This window comes from Taurulus bubalis, assembly GCF_910589615.1.
Source record: "Taurulus bubalis genome assembly, chromosome: 18".
NCBI lineage: Eukaryota > Metazoa > Chordata > Actinopteri > Perciformes > Cottidae > Taurulus > Taurulus bubalis.
This window is the reverse complement of record NC_136606.1, coordinates 17,895,525-17,916,178: the sequence shown is the minus strand read 5'-3', so window position 1 is coordinate 17,916,178 and position 20,654 is coordinate 17,895,525. Positions and strand designations below refer to the sequence as shown.

Below are 20,654 nucleotides of genomic sequence, written 5' to 3'. Positions count from 1 at the left end.
TCTTAAAGAGACCTGAGAGCTCTGTCTGTTGCGCTCAGCGATGCAGAGAGAAGTTGAAATTGTCTTCAGAACGTAAATTACTGGACAAAGGTTGCAATTGTACTGATTTATATTTGTTTTAGTTTTGAATAAAGATCTTACTTGTGGATTGTGGGTGTAACTCTGTTGATCTCTACAGATGTTAACAGAGATGTTAATAACTCAAATTGTATTATGTTAAAGGACCAGTGTGTGACATTTGGGGGATTCATTAGCAGCAATGGAATATAATATTCATAACTGTGTTTTAATCAGTGTATAACCACCTTAAACTTGTAGTGTTTTCTTTAGCTTAGAAAAAGCCATTTATATCGACTTTGGCTGCAGTCGATTAATCCTTTTTGGTTAGGAACCTTCCTAACTGGGTGAAATGACCTTAAAGTACCTAAGTGACCCCCATGATAAGTGCTTGTCAAATTCTCTAAACGCAAAGGAAAGGAGCTTCAATGCTTCCTAACTTAGCTCCTTTAGCATAGGAACCACTGGAACTGTCTTTATGAAAGAAAGGAGGTAATGCCGACCCACAATTCCTTGCAGCGGCAACATTTAAAGTGACGTATCATTTGGCCGTTCACGAGAACAAACGATCATGACCGAGAAACGCAGATCATGTAAATAACCATTAGCATAACTTGGAGATACTTTTTATAATTTGTTAAATCTGCTGGAAAACTATGAATGTTACAGCTGTTGCTAAAAACTGCAGTAAAGTGATCAAACTACTGTAAAGTGACCAAACTGCTGTAAAGTGATCAAACTGCTGTGTTGATATTCTCTCTGGTGTTGTACTGCAGCCTCAGCCCTCATTATTTTATTTGACTTCAGCTACAGAAGCTTTATTATAATATTATAATAATAATAAATTACAAATTGTAAATATATGGGTTTTTGAAATGTGGAATATATCCAGTAATATTTCAAAAATAGGATATATGCACAAAATCTATGCTTTTTCCAGCATGTCCTCTCCCCCCGTGCACGTCTCAGATGCGCTGGCCCCAGAAAGGCAGGTCTAAGAAGCAGTTTAGCCAATTACTGATTAAAGATAGAAATGAGTGATAAACAATTTTGCCAATCAGTGTCCTAAAAAAAATTTAGCTTGGGGCCAAAGTCGTTTGGGCCAAAGGTGCGCGTTCTGCACTGCAACTTCTATTCAATTTTAATTTTTTATTTAGCTTTTTGACTTTTTTAATGTTTTTTTTTGACTTTTTTAAAATCCCGTTTTCTCTGCATTACGTTTTGATGCTTTGCCTTCAGTCTTGTCAGAGTTCAGCAGCAGGAAGTTGCAGGTCATCCAGGTTTTGACGCCGGGTCTGGCAGCGGTGTAGAAGGTGTTGAACAGCGTCCTGAGAATACGAAGGAAGGCCGAAAGCGCACTTAAATGTGCCCAGGAATTGTTCGAAGGTAACAGTGTCTACGCGGAAAGGTGCAAGAGACGGGACGAAAGACTCACGGATTGGTTGCTGGGTCCCCGCCATCTGATCTTGGGGGGAGGGGCGGCGTTGCGAGAGACCTTGCACCATCCTGCTGATCTCGGAGACCTCTCTTCTGAGGGCTTGCTGTGAGCCTCCTAGATCGTGCAGCAGGTGGCTTTGCTCTCTTTGCTTCTGACTCTACCATCTGAATGTCTCAACAGAAATCGAGACTCATCAGACCAGGCAACATTTTTTCCAGTCTTCAACTATCCAATTTTGGTGAGCTCTTGCAAATTGTAGTCTCTTTTTCCTATTTGTAGTGGAGATGAGTGGTACCCGGTGGGGTCTTCTGCTGTTGTAGCCCATCCGCCTCAAGGTTGTGCGTGTTGTGGCTTCACAAATGCTTTACTGCATACCTCGGTTGTAACGAGTGGTTATTTCAGTCAAAGTTGCTCTTCTATTAGCTTGAATCAGTCGGCCCATTCTCCTCTGACCTCTAGCATCAACAAGGCATTTTCGCCCACAGGACTGCCGCATACTGGATGTTTTTCCCTTTTCATACCATTCTTTGTAAACCCTAGAAATGGTTGTGCGTGAAAATCCCAGTAACTGAGCAGATTGTGAAATACTCAGACCGGCCAGTAGATTGTCTTGACCAGGACCACACCCCTAAATTCATTGAAGCAACTGCCATGTGATTGGTTGATTAGATAATTGCATTAATGAGAAATTGAACAGGTGTTCCTAATAATCCTTTAGGTGAGTGTATAACTTGAGTTTAATCTGTGATTGTCTTCACTCTGGTATGAAACTCCAGCGATCAGTCCGTTCAGCTGCAGCGTCCAATCACATAACAGATGAACAGTGAGGGGGCGTCCAGCATTAAAAGACTTCCTGGAAGCTCGCTCTCGGGGCTCCTCGATCATGACTCCTCCTTGGAGCAGAATAAAGCCCAATCTCAATCTCCACCCTTACGGACTCACAGACTTTGAGGCGCGCTCCCACAAAGTCCTTGAGGGTTTAGGGGTGTCCCACTGTCACATCGTGGAGTGCTTGAGGGCTCTCTGGCAGACATTTTGAGCCCTTTATGATTCCTTTCCGTAAGTCACTGACTTTTCCTAAGGGAATTACCCACAATCCATTGCAATGGATTCCCAATGGAAGCATGAAGCATCAAACATTTCGTTTTGACGAGTAAATACTCAATGCAGTTTGTTCTCATCTTGAGGAAAACGTTCAAATCAGTGAATAAAAAGTATAAAATAAATACACAATTGTACACGTGATATGTTGCAGCAAAGTGCTGTCCCATTCATATTTACACCAGTTCAAGCCCACACAGACTCTCACACATCAGTGAGTCCCTGAGAGTTCAGGGTTTGAGGGTTTAGGGGGGAGATTGAGATTGGGCCTAAGAGCTTTGGGACGGCCGTAAAGAGGACGACGCAGAACCACTTCCTGTTCAATCGTGGAGCGAGGAAACGACAATGTAGAGACTTGGGATGCACCCACTGCCCCAGGTAAGCTTTTAAATAACTCAGGGAGCTCTCGAGGACTCCTTTTTCATAAACCTTACCCATACTCATGCTGGATGTTTATAGTTATGATCAAAATATCTTTTAAATATCTTCTTTTTTTTTGCAGATATACATTTTTTTTCCCAAGACTTGGCTGAAAAAATACATACACACAAGTATTGGAATTAATTTGATCCAACCCCTCTCACCATCAAAGCTGTCGCCCTGCCGCTGACTCTGCTGCTACTGGAAGGTATGACACACTGTTGTTGAGACCAGCGGCTGGAATGAAGCTCTCGCCTGTGATTGGTGAACTGAAGACAGGGCCGTGCTGTCATGTCTCACCAGGCCACCAGGGGGCAGAATCCAGGCAGACGGGAGGACGTGGAGCTGGATTATTATAACCTGGGTGTTCCTGCTGCAGAAGAAGGAGCTCAGGGAGCAGAGTAGCTCCTCCAAGCAGCTCCTCTACATCCAGATGGATTCATACCACGACCACCAGCAGCTCACTTTCATACGCATGTTGAAACCAGAAGGAATATGATATCACACCATTACAGCCGGTCCTTCTTCCTCTCAAGAAGGGGTCTCCTCATAGGTTCTAACTTCCTGTCTGTGGCTCTCAGCTCCAAGCCCATTGGTTCCTGCTGGAGACGAGAACCTTTAACAACACCTCAGACATGAAGCTTTATTTTAAACTAGGCTTGAGATCAGGTTTACCAGAGTCCGAGCAGCCGGGTCTCAGGAACCAAAGACTATCAGGAACAATGTTAATGTGAGATATTACAAAATAATATCTAAAATATCTAAATACTACTAGAGCCATTATTATGAATATATATTCATAATAATACACACAGCTGAGCCTCAAACATCTCATTTATTTGTCATTTGTTCTGACTTGAGGGGAACTTCAAGACATTTGACTATTTAGCTCATTGTTGTACTTCAGGATTTTACTTATCTTTTATAATAAAGACTTTTACTTGTTTCACAAGAATTCTTCTTATTTTTGTACTTAAATTTAATTGATTTGACAAGATTTTGTATTTTTGTTTTATATATATAAAGATTGTACCTATTTCATAAGAATGTTGTTATTAAGGATTTTTCTTTTTTCATAAGAACATTGCCATTTTTGATTGTACTTAATTAATGATTTGGCATATTCCGTAATAAAGACTAATAATTTTACTTAAATCATGAGCATTTTGCGTGAATTTTAAATTAAGGAAATTACTTATTTTATTAAAATATGTGTACTTTATTTAATTTGGTCATAAATACATTTTTTTCTAATAATTAAGAACTTTGCTTATTTCATGAGAATGTTGTTATTCAGGATTTTGATTTTTTTTATAATTAAGGATTTTGCTTATTTCATAAGAGTGTTGTTATTAAGGATTTTGCTTGTTTTTTATAATTAAGGATTTTGCTTATTTCATAAGAATGCTATCATTAAGGATGTTGCTTAAATCATGTGCATTTTGCTTCATTCTGTAATTAAGGAAATTACTTATTTTATTAGTATTTTGGTTATTATTGTACTTCATGAATATACTTACATTTCTAATTAAGGAATTAAAAAAATATATAATAAAGAATTTTGCTTAATCATGACCATTTCGCCTCATTTTGTAATTCATTAACCTTTTCATTTGAATGTTGCTTATTTAGTACTTCATGAATTTACAACATTAAGTAATTAGGGATTTGGGTTAATTATAAGAATGTTCTAATAATGGGTTTCTTTTTTCATATTTTTAGTTAGGAATTTACTTTCAGCATTTTGATTCATTTTGATACAAAATATCCTCCCAACTAATAAAACAATCTGAATAAAATAGGAACACATTGGTAAAACTAAACACACATACTTTCATTGCCCAGATACATTTCCCGGTTAGTTTAGCGGGATAGTCTGAGAACATATAAGAAGGCCCTCCGTAATGCCAGAGGAGCCTATTACTTATCAATAATAGAGAAAAATAAGAATAACCCTAAGTTTCTCTTCAGCACTGTGGCCAGGCTGACAAAGCGTCACAGCTCTGTAGATCCGTGTATTCCTACAGACTTCAGTAGTAATGACTTCATGAACTTCTTCAATGGTATAATATTCTGGCTATTAGAGGCAGGATCAGTGATCTCCTGCCCTTGGCCACTGTCCAGGAGACAGGTAGTGGCAGTGCCCTCGGCCACTGCCACTACCTGTCTCCTGGACCCCATTCCGACGAGGCTGCTTAAAGAAGTTTTACCTTTAGTTAGTGCCTCTCTACTAGATATTATCAATGGGTCTTTACTAACGGGTCATGTACCACAGTCTTTCAAAGTGGCTGTAATTAAACCTCTTCTTAAGAAGCCCACTCTGGATCCAGAGGTGTTGGCTAACTACAGACCTATCTCTAACCTTCCCTTCCTCTCTAAGATAGTGGAGAAGGTAGTCGCAAATCAGTTGTGTGACTTTCTACATAATAGTAGTTTATTTGAGGACTTTCAATCAGGATTTAGAAATAATAATAATAAATCCTTTATTAATCCCCTTTGGGAAATTCTTCTCTGCATTTGACCCATCCTTGATTAGGGAGCAGTGGGCTGCCCTATGAGGCGCCCAGGGAGCAACGAGGGGTTCAGTGTCTTGCTCAAAGACACTTCGACATGTGAACTATGGGGAGAACTGGGATCAAGCCGGCTACCTTGCGGTCACGGGATGACCACTCATCCCCCTGGGCTAGAGCCACCCAAGCATAACGCATCATAGCACAGAGACAGCACTGGTGACAAGTACTAATGACCTTCTAGTTGCATCAGATAGGGGACTTGTCTCTGTACTTGTCTTGTTAGACCTTAGAGCTGATAAAGGACTTGTCTCTGTACTTGTCTTGTTAGACCTTAGTGCTGATAAAGGACTTGTCTCTGTACTTGTCTTGTTAGACCTTAGAGCTGATAAAGGACTTGTCTCTGTACTTGTCTTGTTAGACCTTAGTGCTGATAAAGGACTTGTTTCTGTTCTTGTCTTGTTAGACCTTAGTGCTGATAAAGGACTTGTATCTGTTCTTGTCTTGTTAGACTGCGATTGGGGAAATATTTTGAAGAGCATGGTTCGATGCGTTACTGCCAAGGACACAAGGAGTTTCTAATTAAATCAAAAAAGGATTGGAATGCATCATTTCTGGTTCCTCAGCGTGCTGCATTCGACACCATTGACCATGACATCGTATTACAGTATCGCACTAAGCTGGTTTAAGTCGTATTAATCAGATTGATCTCAGTTTGTATTTGTAAACGATGAGGCCTCAATTGCTACCGCCGTTCACCATGGAGTTCCACAGGGTTCTGTGCTTGGACCAATTCCATTCGCCTTATATATGCTTCCTTTAGGCAATATTATCAGAAAACACTCCATAAACTTTCACTGTTATGCCGATGATACTCAACTATATCTGTCGATCAAGCCAGATGAAACCCACCAGGTCGCTAAACTTCAAGCATGTCTTAAAGACATCAAAACCTGGATGACCTGCAACTTCCTGCTGCTGAACTCGGACAAGACTGAAGTTATTTTTCTCGGGCCAGAGCACCTCAGAAATCAAGTATTTAATGATATAGTTTCTCTGGATGGCATCGCTCTGGCATGCAGCACCACTGTAAGGAATCTCAGAGTTATCTTTGATCAGGACCTGTCCTTTAACTCCCACATAAAACAGATCTCAAGGACTGCCTTTTTTTCACCTACGTAACATTTAAAAAATCAGGCACACCTTGTTTCAAAGCAATGCAGAAACGTTGATCCATGCATTTGGGACTTCAAGACTGGATTGCTGTAACTCCTTATTATCAGGCTGCTCCGGTAAGTGTCTTGGGTCTCTCCAGTTGATCCAGAATGCTGCAGCTCGTGTACCAACGAGGACGTGAAAGAGAGATCACATTACTCATGTACTAGCTGCTCTCCACTGGCTTCCTGTAAGATCAATAATCACATTTCTCCTTACCTACAAAGCCTTAACTGGTGATGCACCATCATATCTTAAGAAGCTCATAGTACCATATTACCCCACTAGAGAGCTGCGCTCACTGAATGGGGTTACTTGTGGTTCCCAGAGCCTTCAGTTATTAAGCTCCTCTTCTGTGGAACCAGCTTCCACCTTCAGTCCGGGGGGCAGGCACGGTCACCTCAAGAGTAGACTCAAGACTTTCCTCTTTGATAGCGCTTATAGTTGGGGCTGTTTCAGGCTCATAGTTAGGGCTGTTTCAGGCTCATAGTTAGGGCTGGCTCAGGTTTGCCCTGGTCCAACCCCTAGATATGCTGCTGTAGGCCTAGACTGCTGGGGGACATCTTAGGATACACTGAGCTCCTCTCTCCTCTTCGCTCTCTCCTTCTGGATGAATTCATGTCTCTTCAATGCACATTACTCACTTTACTTCTTCCGAGCCTTTGTGCTTCCTCGCCTCAAGTTTCTTTGGATCATGGCTGTCTGGAACCAGTCTGACCACCTCCTGCCTTGGCCCCTCCTCTCAACCTCCTTCTGCTGACATGGATTGTGGTTTTCTGGATCGTGGTTCATGCCTACTACTCATTACATGAACAAATTCTGTCATATTCATGTAATGTGAAAAATTGAAAAATGACATTTTGAAGTGAAGAGGAGTTAACAGACTTTTGCATCATCAAGAGACACCAACTGAGATTTGTGGATGAGTGAAAAGATTTGCAGATCTCTCTGAAATATTGATTAAAATATCTACTTTTAACTTACAGGTAGGATGGTGCACTTTTCATGTCAAGTCATACAACCAATCTAAAACTAGAAATATTGTATTTTATCATAAAACTCTTTATCGTTTTAACAAAGTATATAAATGAAGTTGCTAGCAAGACCAAGCGCTAATGCTAGCATCCTACTATATACCCGTTTAATTTGAAATTAGTTGCAAAACTCAGGCAACGCAACCAGATGTCAAATGTCGCAACTGCAAGCAATTTCACTATATGAATTGTTATCTGAAGCTTAAGATTATTTATTACAGTGTTAAGTTAAACATATTATACACGTTCAAACCATTTTCATGATAATATTGAATATTATTTTACTATTTAAGAAGCCACTGTCAAGTCATTTCTATATTTGTATTATTATGTTTCTCTATTTAATTGTAAAATCAAATGTTAAATATACTAAATACCTAAGAGAACACACTTATCTTTAATTATTATATATATATATATATATATATATATATATATATATATATATATATATATATATATATATATATATATATATATATATATATATATATAACACAACCATAAAATAACAATGTGCACTGTAAACACTCCAAGGGATGATTTCCAAAAGTTTCTGTTTGAAAAAAATGTTAGGAAAATATATATATTTATACAAATATGCAGTTGGACAATGTTTAGCCTGTGAAGTTAAAAAATACAGTTAAAAACTATTTAAAACAAAAACAACAACTGAGACTTGTGAAAGCACAATGTTCTAGATCCAAAAATATCCATTCCATCCATTTTGAATTTTCATAAAAAAATGAATAAGGCTTCTAAAAGGGTAATTTTTAAAAAATTGAAAATTCATTGAAAATTCAAAATTGATGTAATGGATATTATATATATACATATATATATGTATATATATACATATATATATGTATATATATACATATATATATATAATGGGACTTTATATATGTATATATATATATATATATATATATATATATATATATATATATATATATATATATATATATATATATATATATATATATATATATATGCAATGTACTGCATTGATGTGTTGCATTTTACTGCTGCAGATGTTTAACGTTTAACTACTTTATATACTGCTGGGTATGAGTACCTTCTAAAAAGTCAACTTTTCTTGAGTTTAGAATAACAGATGTGTTAAGGTGCTGCATGTTCCAGCTGACCCAAGACGGCTGCTGAGCACTTTACAGAAGTCAAACGTGTGTTGTCCTACACCAGACTGTACACTAGGTGGCAGCAGGGAGCCACAGTGAGAAGCCTCCAGGTATGTTTGCTGCCCCTCCATGGCGTCTCTCTTAAATTTGATGGTTAATTTGTTTTTAATCCCACACATTTTAGCCATTTGCACAGACATATCATATATCCTTCAGCTGTTAATGCTCTGTTCTCTGTGTGAACTTGAAGCCACAGACAATATAGCACCAGCACCACCGTATATCCTCATAGCTATGACTTACAGGATCTTCATTTTGTCATCACAGTGGCAGAAATGGGCTTCCAGACATCGGCCTGGATCAGGCCACACAGTAAATACACAGTGGGTGGATGTTGCATGAAATGTCCCGATGATGTCATGACGCAGGGGGGCGGGGACTCCACTTCACTGAGCTTGAATGTAAAGCAGGGCTCATTTGGAATCGTAGATGTGACCCCGACACACTTTATCTTTTTACTTTTAGCACACGCTGCAGCTGACGTCCAACATTCCATTGGCACCTTTATGACCATCAGGCTGCCCTGACTCCATTCTGATTAAAGGGAACAATCAGCTACAGAGATGAGGCCATGACAGACGACTTGATGCCTGTTACTGTAGCCTTCAAAAGCCCACGCGCAAGATGCAGGGGAACCAACCAGGGAGGCATCCGCAAGAAAGTAGTTTACCTCACAATATGTCGGTCAAAGGCCCAAGTAGCCTTCAGCAGAGGTCAACATAAAGGTGGCATGAAAAGGCGCTGGAGGAGGAAGAGGAGGGACGTATAGTAACTTAGTAACACACATCTGTGAATGAGTGAATCGGTGTGGTGCTGGATTCTCTGGTGGTGAGGTAAGTCTGTGATGCGTCAGGATTGACCCCCCCCCCCCCCCTCGGGACACGTCGGAGCACGTCTGCCGTCAGCTGATTTGGCCCTCTCAATCCACACACTGAGCAAGGTGTGTAAGCGAGACAGCGATGTCACACCAGGAATATATAGATATATAGATATTTGTCCATGTCTAGAATAAGTGAATACATATTGATAGGTCTGGAGTCAGGACCCCTGATGTGAATTAATAACGTAAAAAAAAGTCGAGAAAAAGAAGGACGTGTCTAATCTTTTAGGTTATGCGTGGATGCTGAAGGGCATCACACAAACATAACTGAGAGGTATAGGAACACATATTTGAGCAGCGGTAGTATAGTTGGAGAACAAAGTGGGCGGTCCATCTTGCGCGTGTTCGTGTTCACTCTCTTGGACTGCATTAGATCACACAAGAGCAAAGAGCCACAGAAAGGGCTGCAGCTTTTATCAGTAAATTGGGTCATACCGTGGATCCAGCCTCAGGCCCGCCTCTCCTTTCTGTATAACCTTACAATATATGTATATATATGCTCCTATCAGCAGAGCCCCATGCTTGCTGCAACTGACCTGCAGCCCTTAACCTGAGCTTGAGTTCCCCAGATCAACCAAACCATAACTCCCACACTCAGACTGTCTGTGTAGAAATCGCTTCAACAAATGATCACAAACTAACTGCCATGCAGCTAGACAGAGGAGCGGAGTTGGTTCCGGGGACTCTTGGATAAATGGGTTTGGGGAAAGTGTGCGTGTGTGTGTGTGAGTGTGTGTGTGTGTGGAGGGGCCCCTCTTGCAGGTTAATCCGGCCCCTGTGCCCCTGTGCATTTTTAAGGTCCCCTTGCTCTTGAATCTAGACTAAAGACACTCCTAATCCTGATAATAAATACAACGTGTGTTTTAAGCACATGCCTGCAGTCCCGATGACAATCGATCCCCACAACAAGCCGCTCAGAGGGGGTTCTTGTGTTGTAAGATCTCCACTAAAAACATGACACAATTACAAATCCAAACTGTTCCGCAACTTTCAACGATAACAAAGCCACGCGATTTGTAGTCTCTCTCTCTCCCTCCCTCGCTCCCTCTCTTGCCCCCCAGCTCCAGCCCTGCGCGCCGCAGCCTATGGGTCGATGAGGGGGAACATTCTTCGAGCCTGCTCCGACATGTGGACGCGCTCGCGGTGGCAGTCCAGTGGTGCGCTCTCGCTGGAGAGGCTTCTTGCTGGGGAAGTTTCTGTAAAGTGAGTCAACGCTGGCGCGCACACACACACACACACACACACACACACACACACACACACACACACACACACACACACACACACACACACACACACACACACACACACACACACACAGGGAGGACGCCAACCCAGCCCCGCCGCTTGCCAGGATCCGATGCTGGGCTCTCCACCCCCCCTCCCCTCGTCTTCCTCCTCCGAGGACGCAGCTGGGCACGGAGACAACTCCTCGTCGCAACCACCGAGGATTTAACTTTTTGTTTTCGGTGTTTTTTTGGTCTCCGCTCGCCCGGGGGATGGTTCCCGTCGCCCTGGCGCGGCTCTTTCCTCGTTGGGATTAAACGCGGCCGGAAGGTGGTGCGATGAAAGTGACGGTGTGCTTCGGGAGGACCCGGGTGGTCGTCCCGTGTGGAGATGGGAATATACATGTCCACAGCCTCATCGAGCAGGCGGCCATGAGGTACAAGAAGGCGATCGCGAAGGTAAGCCCGAGCGCGCAGCCCCGCTGCTCCGGCGCGTGCTTTGCGTCACGTCTCGCCCGGCGCGGCCCCGGAGCCTCGACATGGCGTTTTTTACACGGGCAAAAAGCAGGGAGCCCAGTGGCGGTTAACCGGAGCCGCTGGGGGACCCCCAGGGGCCCCCCTCGCCTTGGAGGAAGGAGGGTGGGACGAGTGGGGGAACTATTCTTTGCAATATCGAAAGTGGCGTTCAGGAGGGCTTTTTTTCATCGTGGCAGGTCACTGGTTTCTCCACGAGGAATAATACCCCCCCCCCAAAAAAAGTTGTGAAGCAGATGGACTGCTTCTATGTGGAGTGTCAGGGAAACACTGGAGTGGTTCACTCACTGCTACTGGAGTTGTACTGGACTCAAAGGTGTGCAAGAGTGTGAGTTCATCCACGGAGTGTGTGTGTGTGTGTGTGTGTGTGTGTGTGTGTGTGTGTGTGTGTCAGGTGTATGTCACCGTTTGTGCAACTACACAAACAACAACAAACACACTATTATTATTATATTATTACATTATTCAATGTAATAATGTTACAAATAATCGTGTAGATTCACTGTTGGACACACATTGTAATCTGTGTGTGTGTGTGTGTGTGTGTGTGCATGTTCCAATCCGTTGTTATTTAAAAAGTGCTAAGAAGAGGAGGAACCCTGCTTTGCACTCATCGCTCTCTTTGCAGTTACACTTTAAAACTTTTTTTTCTTTCTTTTACGGCCAGTAAACGTTTAAAAGTTTAACGTTTTAAAGTTTCATCCAAGTTTGTCGTCTACCGAGGACGAGGGAACCCCCTGTGCCAAGTTTGAATGAGGCCTGAGTGTCACACTGATTGCTTTCCCCCCTTTATTGGGGTTGAAGTGGCCGCGCTCGGAGGCCATTAACTGACTCATGAGTGAACTCAAGTGTGGTGCTGTTCCCGTGGTTAGTGACAGCGCTCTCTCCTTGCCATGTGGTCTCGCCATGCCACCTCTTTGTGCCTGGACGGACCCTCTCTGTTTGAGAGACATCCCAGAGTGAGGCGATGGCATGGTGTGGGTTTGATGGAACAAAATCAATGTTTTCTTTTCCTCCTTCAGCACATTTCTCAGAGAGGCTTTCTCTTCACACCTCAGCTCCGTGGCGACAGGTGAAATACCGTTGACTTCCTGGAAAATATTCCCATTGATTCGTATTCGCGCCTCGGCAGTAGATCTTTACCACTGAAGGCAAATGGTGACGAAGTAGGTCAACATTAACGCTGGTTCTTCAGGACCACTTCCTCCTTGCATACACACTAGAAACACACTCACACACACACACACACACACACACATTCCCTCCCCCGTTTACCAGTGCTTGTTGGGTTTTCCATGGCTCAGCAGAACGGAGGCGACTGGTCCATTGATCCATGCAGTGTAAATGTAGAAGTGTAGGCTTCCCCTCTGGAGAACACTTGGCTCGGGGTCAACACTCACTACTGTATCGCAGGCCAGCCGAGACCTTTGGACTGCAGGAAGATGAGTTCAGGTCACATCAGTTGTGTAACATTCCCTGCAGCATTAAGGCAGCGTTGATGCTTGATTTTTTTTATAGTCTGCGTTGAACAAAAATAAAAAAAAATCACATAAAAGTCACAGTAAAAAGAGCATAAATCATGCATAATTCATATGAGGGATCAGTCGGCTCCGGGGATCCAGCTTCAGCATGAAGAACAGAGAAACAATTGACAAGTGAAGTGGGCATCCGACACAGTTCAGAAGCCTCAGATTGCAACAGCATACTTTGAGTGTAAAAAAGCAGTGTGGGTGCTGCCGGTTCCTATTTGTGTGGCACACTAGAATAGGTAAAAAAGAGTTTGTTGGAACCACACCACACGGTGTGAAAGCCCCTTTTAGAGGAACTTCAGACTGATCATCTTTTGATTGACCTCTTTGTTGATCCTTTTTATCCGGAGACAAACTGATATGATAAACACTCCCCTGCACGCCCTGCTTCAACAACTACTTCACCTCTGCCTCCTTCTCTTCCTTCCTCCTCTATACTTAAAGCTGATCTCACGCCTCCACCTACACTCTGCCTCACTCTGAAGCATTCACCTACCTCTCCATTGTGCATTGAACCATCTTGGGCTGCAAAGATGTCCGTCACATGTATTGCCTTGGAGACGCTGTGATGCTTTTGAGCCTCTAATCTCAGTGATGTGTACAAATGAGACGTATTCTCCTCTCTGAATGAGCTGAGCCCAATGAAGACCATGTCACAAGCTGTTCCAGCGTACCGGATCCTCTCCGGAGTCTCTCGAGTCCTCCGTCACAGCCTGAGTGGGACCAGGAAGTACGAATCAATCAAGCCCTCGAGCGCCGTTAAGCTCAGCGTCGATCTGGTCTCCAGTATGCACGGTCATGAAGGAGTCACGATAATTGGCTTCTCAAGCTTCTCATCCTGCCTTTCTGTTCCTCATTGCCGTTGTTTTCAGCACTTTGCCAGTCAAGTAATAACTGAGTGTGTACCGCATTATTTTCAGTCACGTAAGCAAGGGCAATATGAAGATGTGTTGTTGTTGTTGTTTTTCCACACGAAACAAACGTGACTGGGAGGTTCAGATCTTTGCTCGTCCTCACACAGTCTGGTTTCACATCTGGTGTCAAGCTAAATGCCATTCGAAACATTCAGACACTGGATCCCTAATTTGTGGCTCTAACTCCTACTTTCCCACAGTTACTCAACCTAAATGGTGGCTAAGGCCCTCAAAGCACATGATTGGCCGTTTCCCCTCACAATATTCCACAAGTTCAGGCTTTGCAGAGTGCAGACATGTCACAGATAAGTCAAGCTGTTGAAATACAGATGGAGAAGACCGTCAAGCAGAGTCAAAGTCCTCCTCTCTGATGACACGCTACATCAGCAGTCCACGATGTTATGATGTATCTATGTTTACAGCACGTACAGATGCATGTGACCTCAATCACAAAATGGTAAACGGTGGTAAAAGTGGTTGATTAACAGTGACCTTGTCCCCTGATGACAGAGCGAAGTAACTGTTAAACCGAGATAACGTAGCAGTTGGAATCCTTTGAATAAGCAAACAGACTGGAAGCACGATTGGCATTTTTTATTTTTTTTTACAAACCTGACATAATTAGTAAGGTTTAGAGTCTTTTAAAAAAAATAATCAAAGATCACTTTAAAGGGGTCTTTAGCTGCCACCAGTTGAGTCCTGGGTGGCCTTTTTACGCCCCCCCCCCCCACAACCCCCCACTCGTCCTTGTCATTTCCAAAGCAAGTTGGCTGTTGAGCAACTTCTTCTGTGAGAAACAAATACGGTGTCGGAGAGCCGCTCCGTATAGCATGTCATGAGAACTCACGGTAGCCTCTTTTCTGCTGCGGGGCAAAGCTAGGACAAGTTAGCATCCGTCTGTGACATGACGTTTGAAGCGCCACACTGATTGTCGATTAGGAGGAACAAGAGGAAAGACACAGGACACCCTTCAAAAAACATACTATTTGTTTCCAGGTCTTTTCAAAGAAGTGAGTATAGCAATGTCGTTATCTGGAAAGTTCTTGCAAACACCACTTGTCTGTTCTAGGAATCATCAGCCTCTTCTAAAAGTACAACAAGAGTTTGTAGTCTTCATCTATTTCTCAGGTGAGGACTCAACAAGAACAACGCAGCACAAAGAGAAAGTGGCGCTAGAAGGGTTGTCAGCGCTCATTAGCTCACGACACTCAGCGGCTCCCTGCTTGTGTAGCAGAGAGGAGCTGCTGTGTGTGAGCGGGAATATTACAGTAGTGGAAGGTAATTGGGAGGGGAGGGTATCAAGTGAGGACTGTACAAGGCAGAGCCGTGTAGGCCCTTTAGGGTGATGGGATGCAATGTGATTGATGGTAACTGAGTAAGAGTAGGCCGGTTCAACTGTGGTCAAGCAGCAGAGATTTTCTAGAGTTCCTCTCCACCACAGCAGGGAACAAAGTATTCTCCTTTGGCCTTTCTCTTCAGTTTTCTATCCCTTTCTGATCTTCATTTCTCTTTTCTCTCTTCCTTTCTTCTCCTTTTTTGTTTTCCAGTCGACTGAGCAGAGTCCTTGCTTTCGTGCTAGCTCCTTCCAGGGGAATACTTGCCTTGCCAGTCTTTGACTAAAACACCACACACCCACTGCTCCCGAACCACGAGTTGAAGTTCTGTTGTTCAGAAGAGATGTTCAGAACCCCTGGCCTGCACTGCACGTCCCTGCTCAGTGCTTTCAGCAGAGATCTGAGACGGGTTTACTCAATTTGAAGGAGTCTCTTGCTTTTAAAAGCAGCATGTTGAAGAGGGAGATCACCTCAGGTGCAATACAGGATCTGTAGCAATAATAGAACTTGCAGTGGTGTTTGCAGAAAACAGATTATACGGTGCAAAATAGCCTGTAATTTCTCATGGAGGCTGGTAACGGCCTGTTTATTGTCGTATGGTGGTGACAGTAAATGTTGGAGCAGACTAGTAGTTAACTACTATTCTAAAAAGAGAGATCTTAAAGTTCAACTTCAAATTGAAATGACTTCATTGTAAGTATAGTTCAGCAGGGTAGGAACGTATACAGTACAGCCCACAAGTAGCCGGACAATGACGTGCTCGTTTGTTATTTTCAACCCAAGCACTTTTGGAAAAGTTTTTTTTTTAAGTGTTCCCATTCATATTGGATGAACGGTTCAGTAAAGCACAGTGATTGTAAACATACAGAAAGGGCAACCAAAGTATTTTTTATAGACAAATATTGGGGATTTTCTTATTGCAAATGAATCGACAAATTAAGAGGTGACGCTGGCCGGAGTGCTGACACAGCAAAAATAGGGGAGATATCAAGTCTGAAATCTGTTGGTTGCAAAGGATTTGAAAAACAAAATATGAAACGATTGTACGAGAGTTTAACCTGTCCAATTCTAAAAGGTCTCCGTTCCTACACAGTTTCTCACAGACACAAATGCCCTAAAACTTCTGTCTGGCGAGTTTCCCTCCTCATGTAGACGGCACCAAGGACAATGACACCCCGCCGAGTCCCTTATCTTACCCAAACAGCGTCTCTTTTCAGGACCAAGCCGAGAGGGCTTCAGGGCTTCCCCCGCTGGCAAACAGGCATGTTTGATGTACACACAGGTGCTGATATAGATATATACTATGCGGTATGCACACCATGCATGCATGCAAAGACGTTTGGCTGCACAGACCGGAAAGCATCAGCTTCCCCGGACACTGGATTGAAAGCATTGAGCTTGAGTGTTTCAGGAAAAGCTGGGGGATTTTTCTGACTGTAGCTGCTAAAGACGGCAATGCAAGCGGGCCGCATGCCATCATGGTAACTGCCAAAATCGGAGTATGCCACAGCAATGCCAAGCCTCTGTGGGACCGGTTGTCTGGTTGCATGTATTTGATTGTTAGGGGCATTCAAGGTCAGTTTCTGTTGTCGCTGCTGATGTGGTTCAACTAGTTGATTGCGTTTCTTTTTTCTTTTCGGTTGGCTGTGTTTATAGACTGGCCTTGGTTCTACATAGCAGAAATTCCTTTTCGTTGTCAAATCATTTACAGATTTAGCAGGACCTGACACAGCGTGGCAAGAAGCTCAAGGGGAATTTGTGGGTGTGTACACGCACCCATAGACGTGTTTTCTGTGTCGCCATATGGGCGTTCTTCAATGATTATTCCTCTCAGGCGTTGCACGTTTGGACCATGCTGACACATCCAGCACGTGCTCTTGATAGCCTCTAGCTGGTGTTTTCATCTCCGCCACTTCAGGGACTCCGTTTCGTTATCTGTACTCGCCGGTTCAGATAATAAAGCTAATGATTAGCCTGAACCGGTCGAAGCGAGACAATAGCAGCAATGCACTGCACTTGATCTTGTGTAACTTAGATGTGCGCTTGTGTCGTGAGGCTTCTCGTCATAGCACCAGGAATGTTGGCCCTCGGAATGAGAGCCTCCGAAACACCCTGGCGTTCCTGTTTGTCCAAGGTGGTGAATACTGGTTGTTGCTCCGATGAAATGTTGCAGCTGCTTATTGATGCTCTCACAAAACAGAATTTTGTTAATATTGACCCAGACACGATTTGACCCCCCCGTCCTCCTGCTCTGGAGGCAGCTGTGCACAACCGCTGTACCACAATGGTACAACAATAGCTTTGATTTTTGTCTTTTTTGTCTCCCATCTCTCTTTCTTATCACTCCTGCTCACCCCTCTCGATCCGTTCCCATTCACCTCTAACACTCCCGTTTGTTATCACAGATTAGTCACCAGAAGATAATGGCTTTGCTCTGGGAAAGGTTTGCATTAAGCTCCTTCCATGTAATTCTGTTGACCTGGCTGGTAGCCACATGTGGGGAGTCAGAGGAATTGGTTTCACAACAGCCAATTGAGACACAGTAGAGCAAGGCAGAATAAGTGGTAATCTTTAGTTATATCCCTCTTACTGATAAGACTGCTCATTAGAGGGGTTATTGTTCCTCTTAACCCGTTTTATGATGTTGAGAAAATGTAAAAGGTACTTTCCTCTGTGCAGTCAAACCACCCTCTCCATATTCTGATCCACATGGCTGAAAGTTAGACCACATAATCCATGTTAGATTTTTGTAGATATTGTTTTTTAATGGAATATTTGAGCAAGGAGCTGTTGAAATTAAATGTATTTCATGCAGAAAGGGCCAACATGCTTGCTAATGCTGCTAAGATGGAAAAGCACTTTCAACCCTCCGCAACACATTCTTAAAGGGCGTTTTGACAGCTTCCACTGTCTACACTTTGCACGTCTTAACATGGCCCCCACCCCCTGTTTCTGCTCTTAATAGATACACAGGCATTACGTTTCCATTCAGTAATGGTATAGGCTGCTGTATATCCACTTTTTACACAGGAGAAGATCACAGATCTGACTCTGTGAAGAGGAGAAGCTTTCTCCCAGATTTTATATGCATATATAGAGGGAGAGCTGCTCTGGTGGCAGAAATAATTAAAATGGTTCACTTCAGTTTCAGTGGGTGCAGCCAGGGAAACACAGCCTTGTGGAGTGGCAACCTAACGGTATGAATTATACGAACATATTGAAGGTTAGTCAGGGTAATTGATGACTTTTGATCATCAACAGTATTTCAGTTAGCGGAAAGAAAGAGAGGTTTATGATCTCAGCAGCTTCTTGCTCTCTTGCTTTCACAACGGGCTTTAAGGCTCCTAAACCAGAAAAATAATAGTAATAAGGTTTGTGTAACATCTAACTCAACCACAGAAATTATTTCTGCCCTGAGAGCAGTTCGGCTGTTTGAAAAAAAGAAGAAAAAAGCCTCCAATCTACTCTTGTTTCAGAGCTGTAGGACAAGGATCGATGGTTCATATGACATGCTTGACTGGCTGGTCGACCACAGAGTCAAAGAGGTGGAGTGGTCTCCATTGACAACCCACCCGCCAAGGTGTGGGGAGAGCCGTTTGCTGAACATTCGCTTCACTTATCCGTGAAGCCTGTGTTGTTCCACATGAGGACATAGTTACATCGCCCAAGGAAGTTGTGCTTTTGGTTTAGTTAGTCTGTTTTTCAGCAGGGTTACCGAAAATCTAGGGGCTCGATTTGTTGGAAGGGTTTAGTATCTGCGAATGAAGAACCATTTAAACGTCACGAGGCGGATTCACAAATTATTTCGATTTGGATGAGACTTAGCCCATTTCCTTTTTCGTTTTGGTACAGTAGCCCTCTGAAGTGCCCCCAAGTTGTTGCTTTTCCCCCCCACAATTCCTGCTTTCAGCGGGATCCAACTGTGTGTGCAAGTTGTAGCAAAGGCCAACTATGTAGTTTGCGGTGTTTCGACACGCAGGCCACGCCAGGCCCTCTTGGGTGTGATCCACTGTTTTGTCAACAGCTTATTTCTGTGGCCACGATTGCAGTTCCTGAGCACTGAGTTATCGAAGCAAAAGCACAGTGTGTTTGTTGAGGAATTAAGAACAAGACCTCGTGATGATTGTCTTTCAGATGGAAGACCTGGTATATTTCTTACGTAACCTTATGTAAGGATGAGGTGTTCTAGACCCCTTTCATGTTGCAATGCCAGGGTATTTGGTTTGTCGCACTAGGACAGGATCACATTCATGCTTCTACATACTTTATGTAGAAGCAACAACAAAACGGTACATCACACACAAAATGGATGTAAACAACCCAAAATGAAACATGATAAAAGGTTTAAAAAAAATCTAAATACAATATTAGTATTTGAACGTTTTTTCTGTCTAGAAGCGTAAGCTGCAGTAGACATTTTGACTTTTAATGGCAAGCAAAGCACAGGTGGAACTAATAACTTTAACGAGGTTCCATTTTTGTGTAAGTCATGGTTACTCACCGGCATGTAAGTCATGCCGTGAGTCAGCGTTCAGGATAGCAAGCCCACAGAAGGAGTACACATGAATGGAATGCAACCCAATGTGAGGCATTAATTACCCCTCTGTGTTCCCTGCTATGACAAGCCATTTTTTGTGAAAAAGACAATATAACGTTTTTTTCTTTCTTTTTGGCCCCGAGTTCACAGAGCAACTTCTAAATGAGCGGACAGACAGAAAGCCAGTACTGTCGTTTCATTAAGCAGCCATTGCTAGCGTGTTAGCAAGCGAGTGGCTGTTTCACACAGCAGAAATGGAGGAAGCTAAGCATTCATTTGGAGTTGTGTTTCCGGTCAGCTGACAAATGTCCATATTATTTTAGCTCTGTTTTATGAAAAAATGCTGCTTTTAGCCTTCTACAGTTGAGGTATTAGTTGTGTATTTATTACTGTAAAAAAATTGCCTTAAAACACAATGAGCAAAATAGAGGAAAACAACCCTAAATTAAAGATGATTAAAATGTTCGAAAAGTTAAACAAAAGCAAGGAATGCCCACGGAACGAGTACACAAAGATGGATGTTTATAGTTTTATATTTGCGTGTTTGTTACTATGAGCGGCCTCTGTCACACCCTCACAGCAATGGACTGTATTTATTTGTTCACGTGTCAAAAACTTTGGAGCCAAGCTTTAGCTACCAAACTACTTTTGTTACGCTTGTGACTATACTGTTTTACACAGGCTACTATTACACACACACTGCTGCAGCAGGTTTAATTTGCTACT

General features: G+C 42.9%; 1 protein-coding gene across 1 annotated transcript in view; it reads left to right on the top strand.

The window, feature by feature from the left end:
- Positions 1–11,419: 11,419 nt before the first annotated feature.
- The window catches only part of LOC306750590 (partitioning defective 3 homolog), a gene marked incomplete at both ends in the record, with an annotated part of 310,757 nt that continues 301,522 nt past the window's right edge, over positions 11,420–20,654 (top strand). The window contains one exon of the mRNA XM_079234040.1: positions 11,420–11,539. Within this exon, the coding sequence (XP_079090166.1) occupies positions 11,420–11,539 (120 nt within the window). The remainder of the gene's footprint in view (positions 11,540–20,654) is intronic.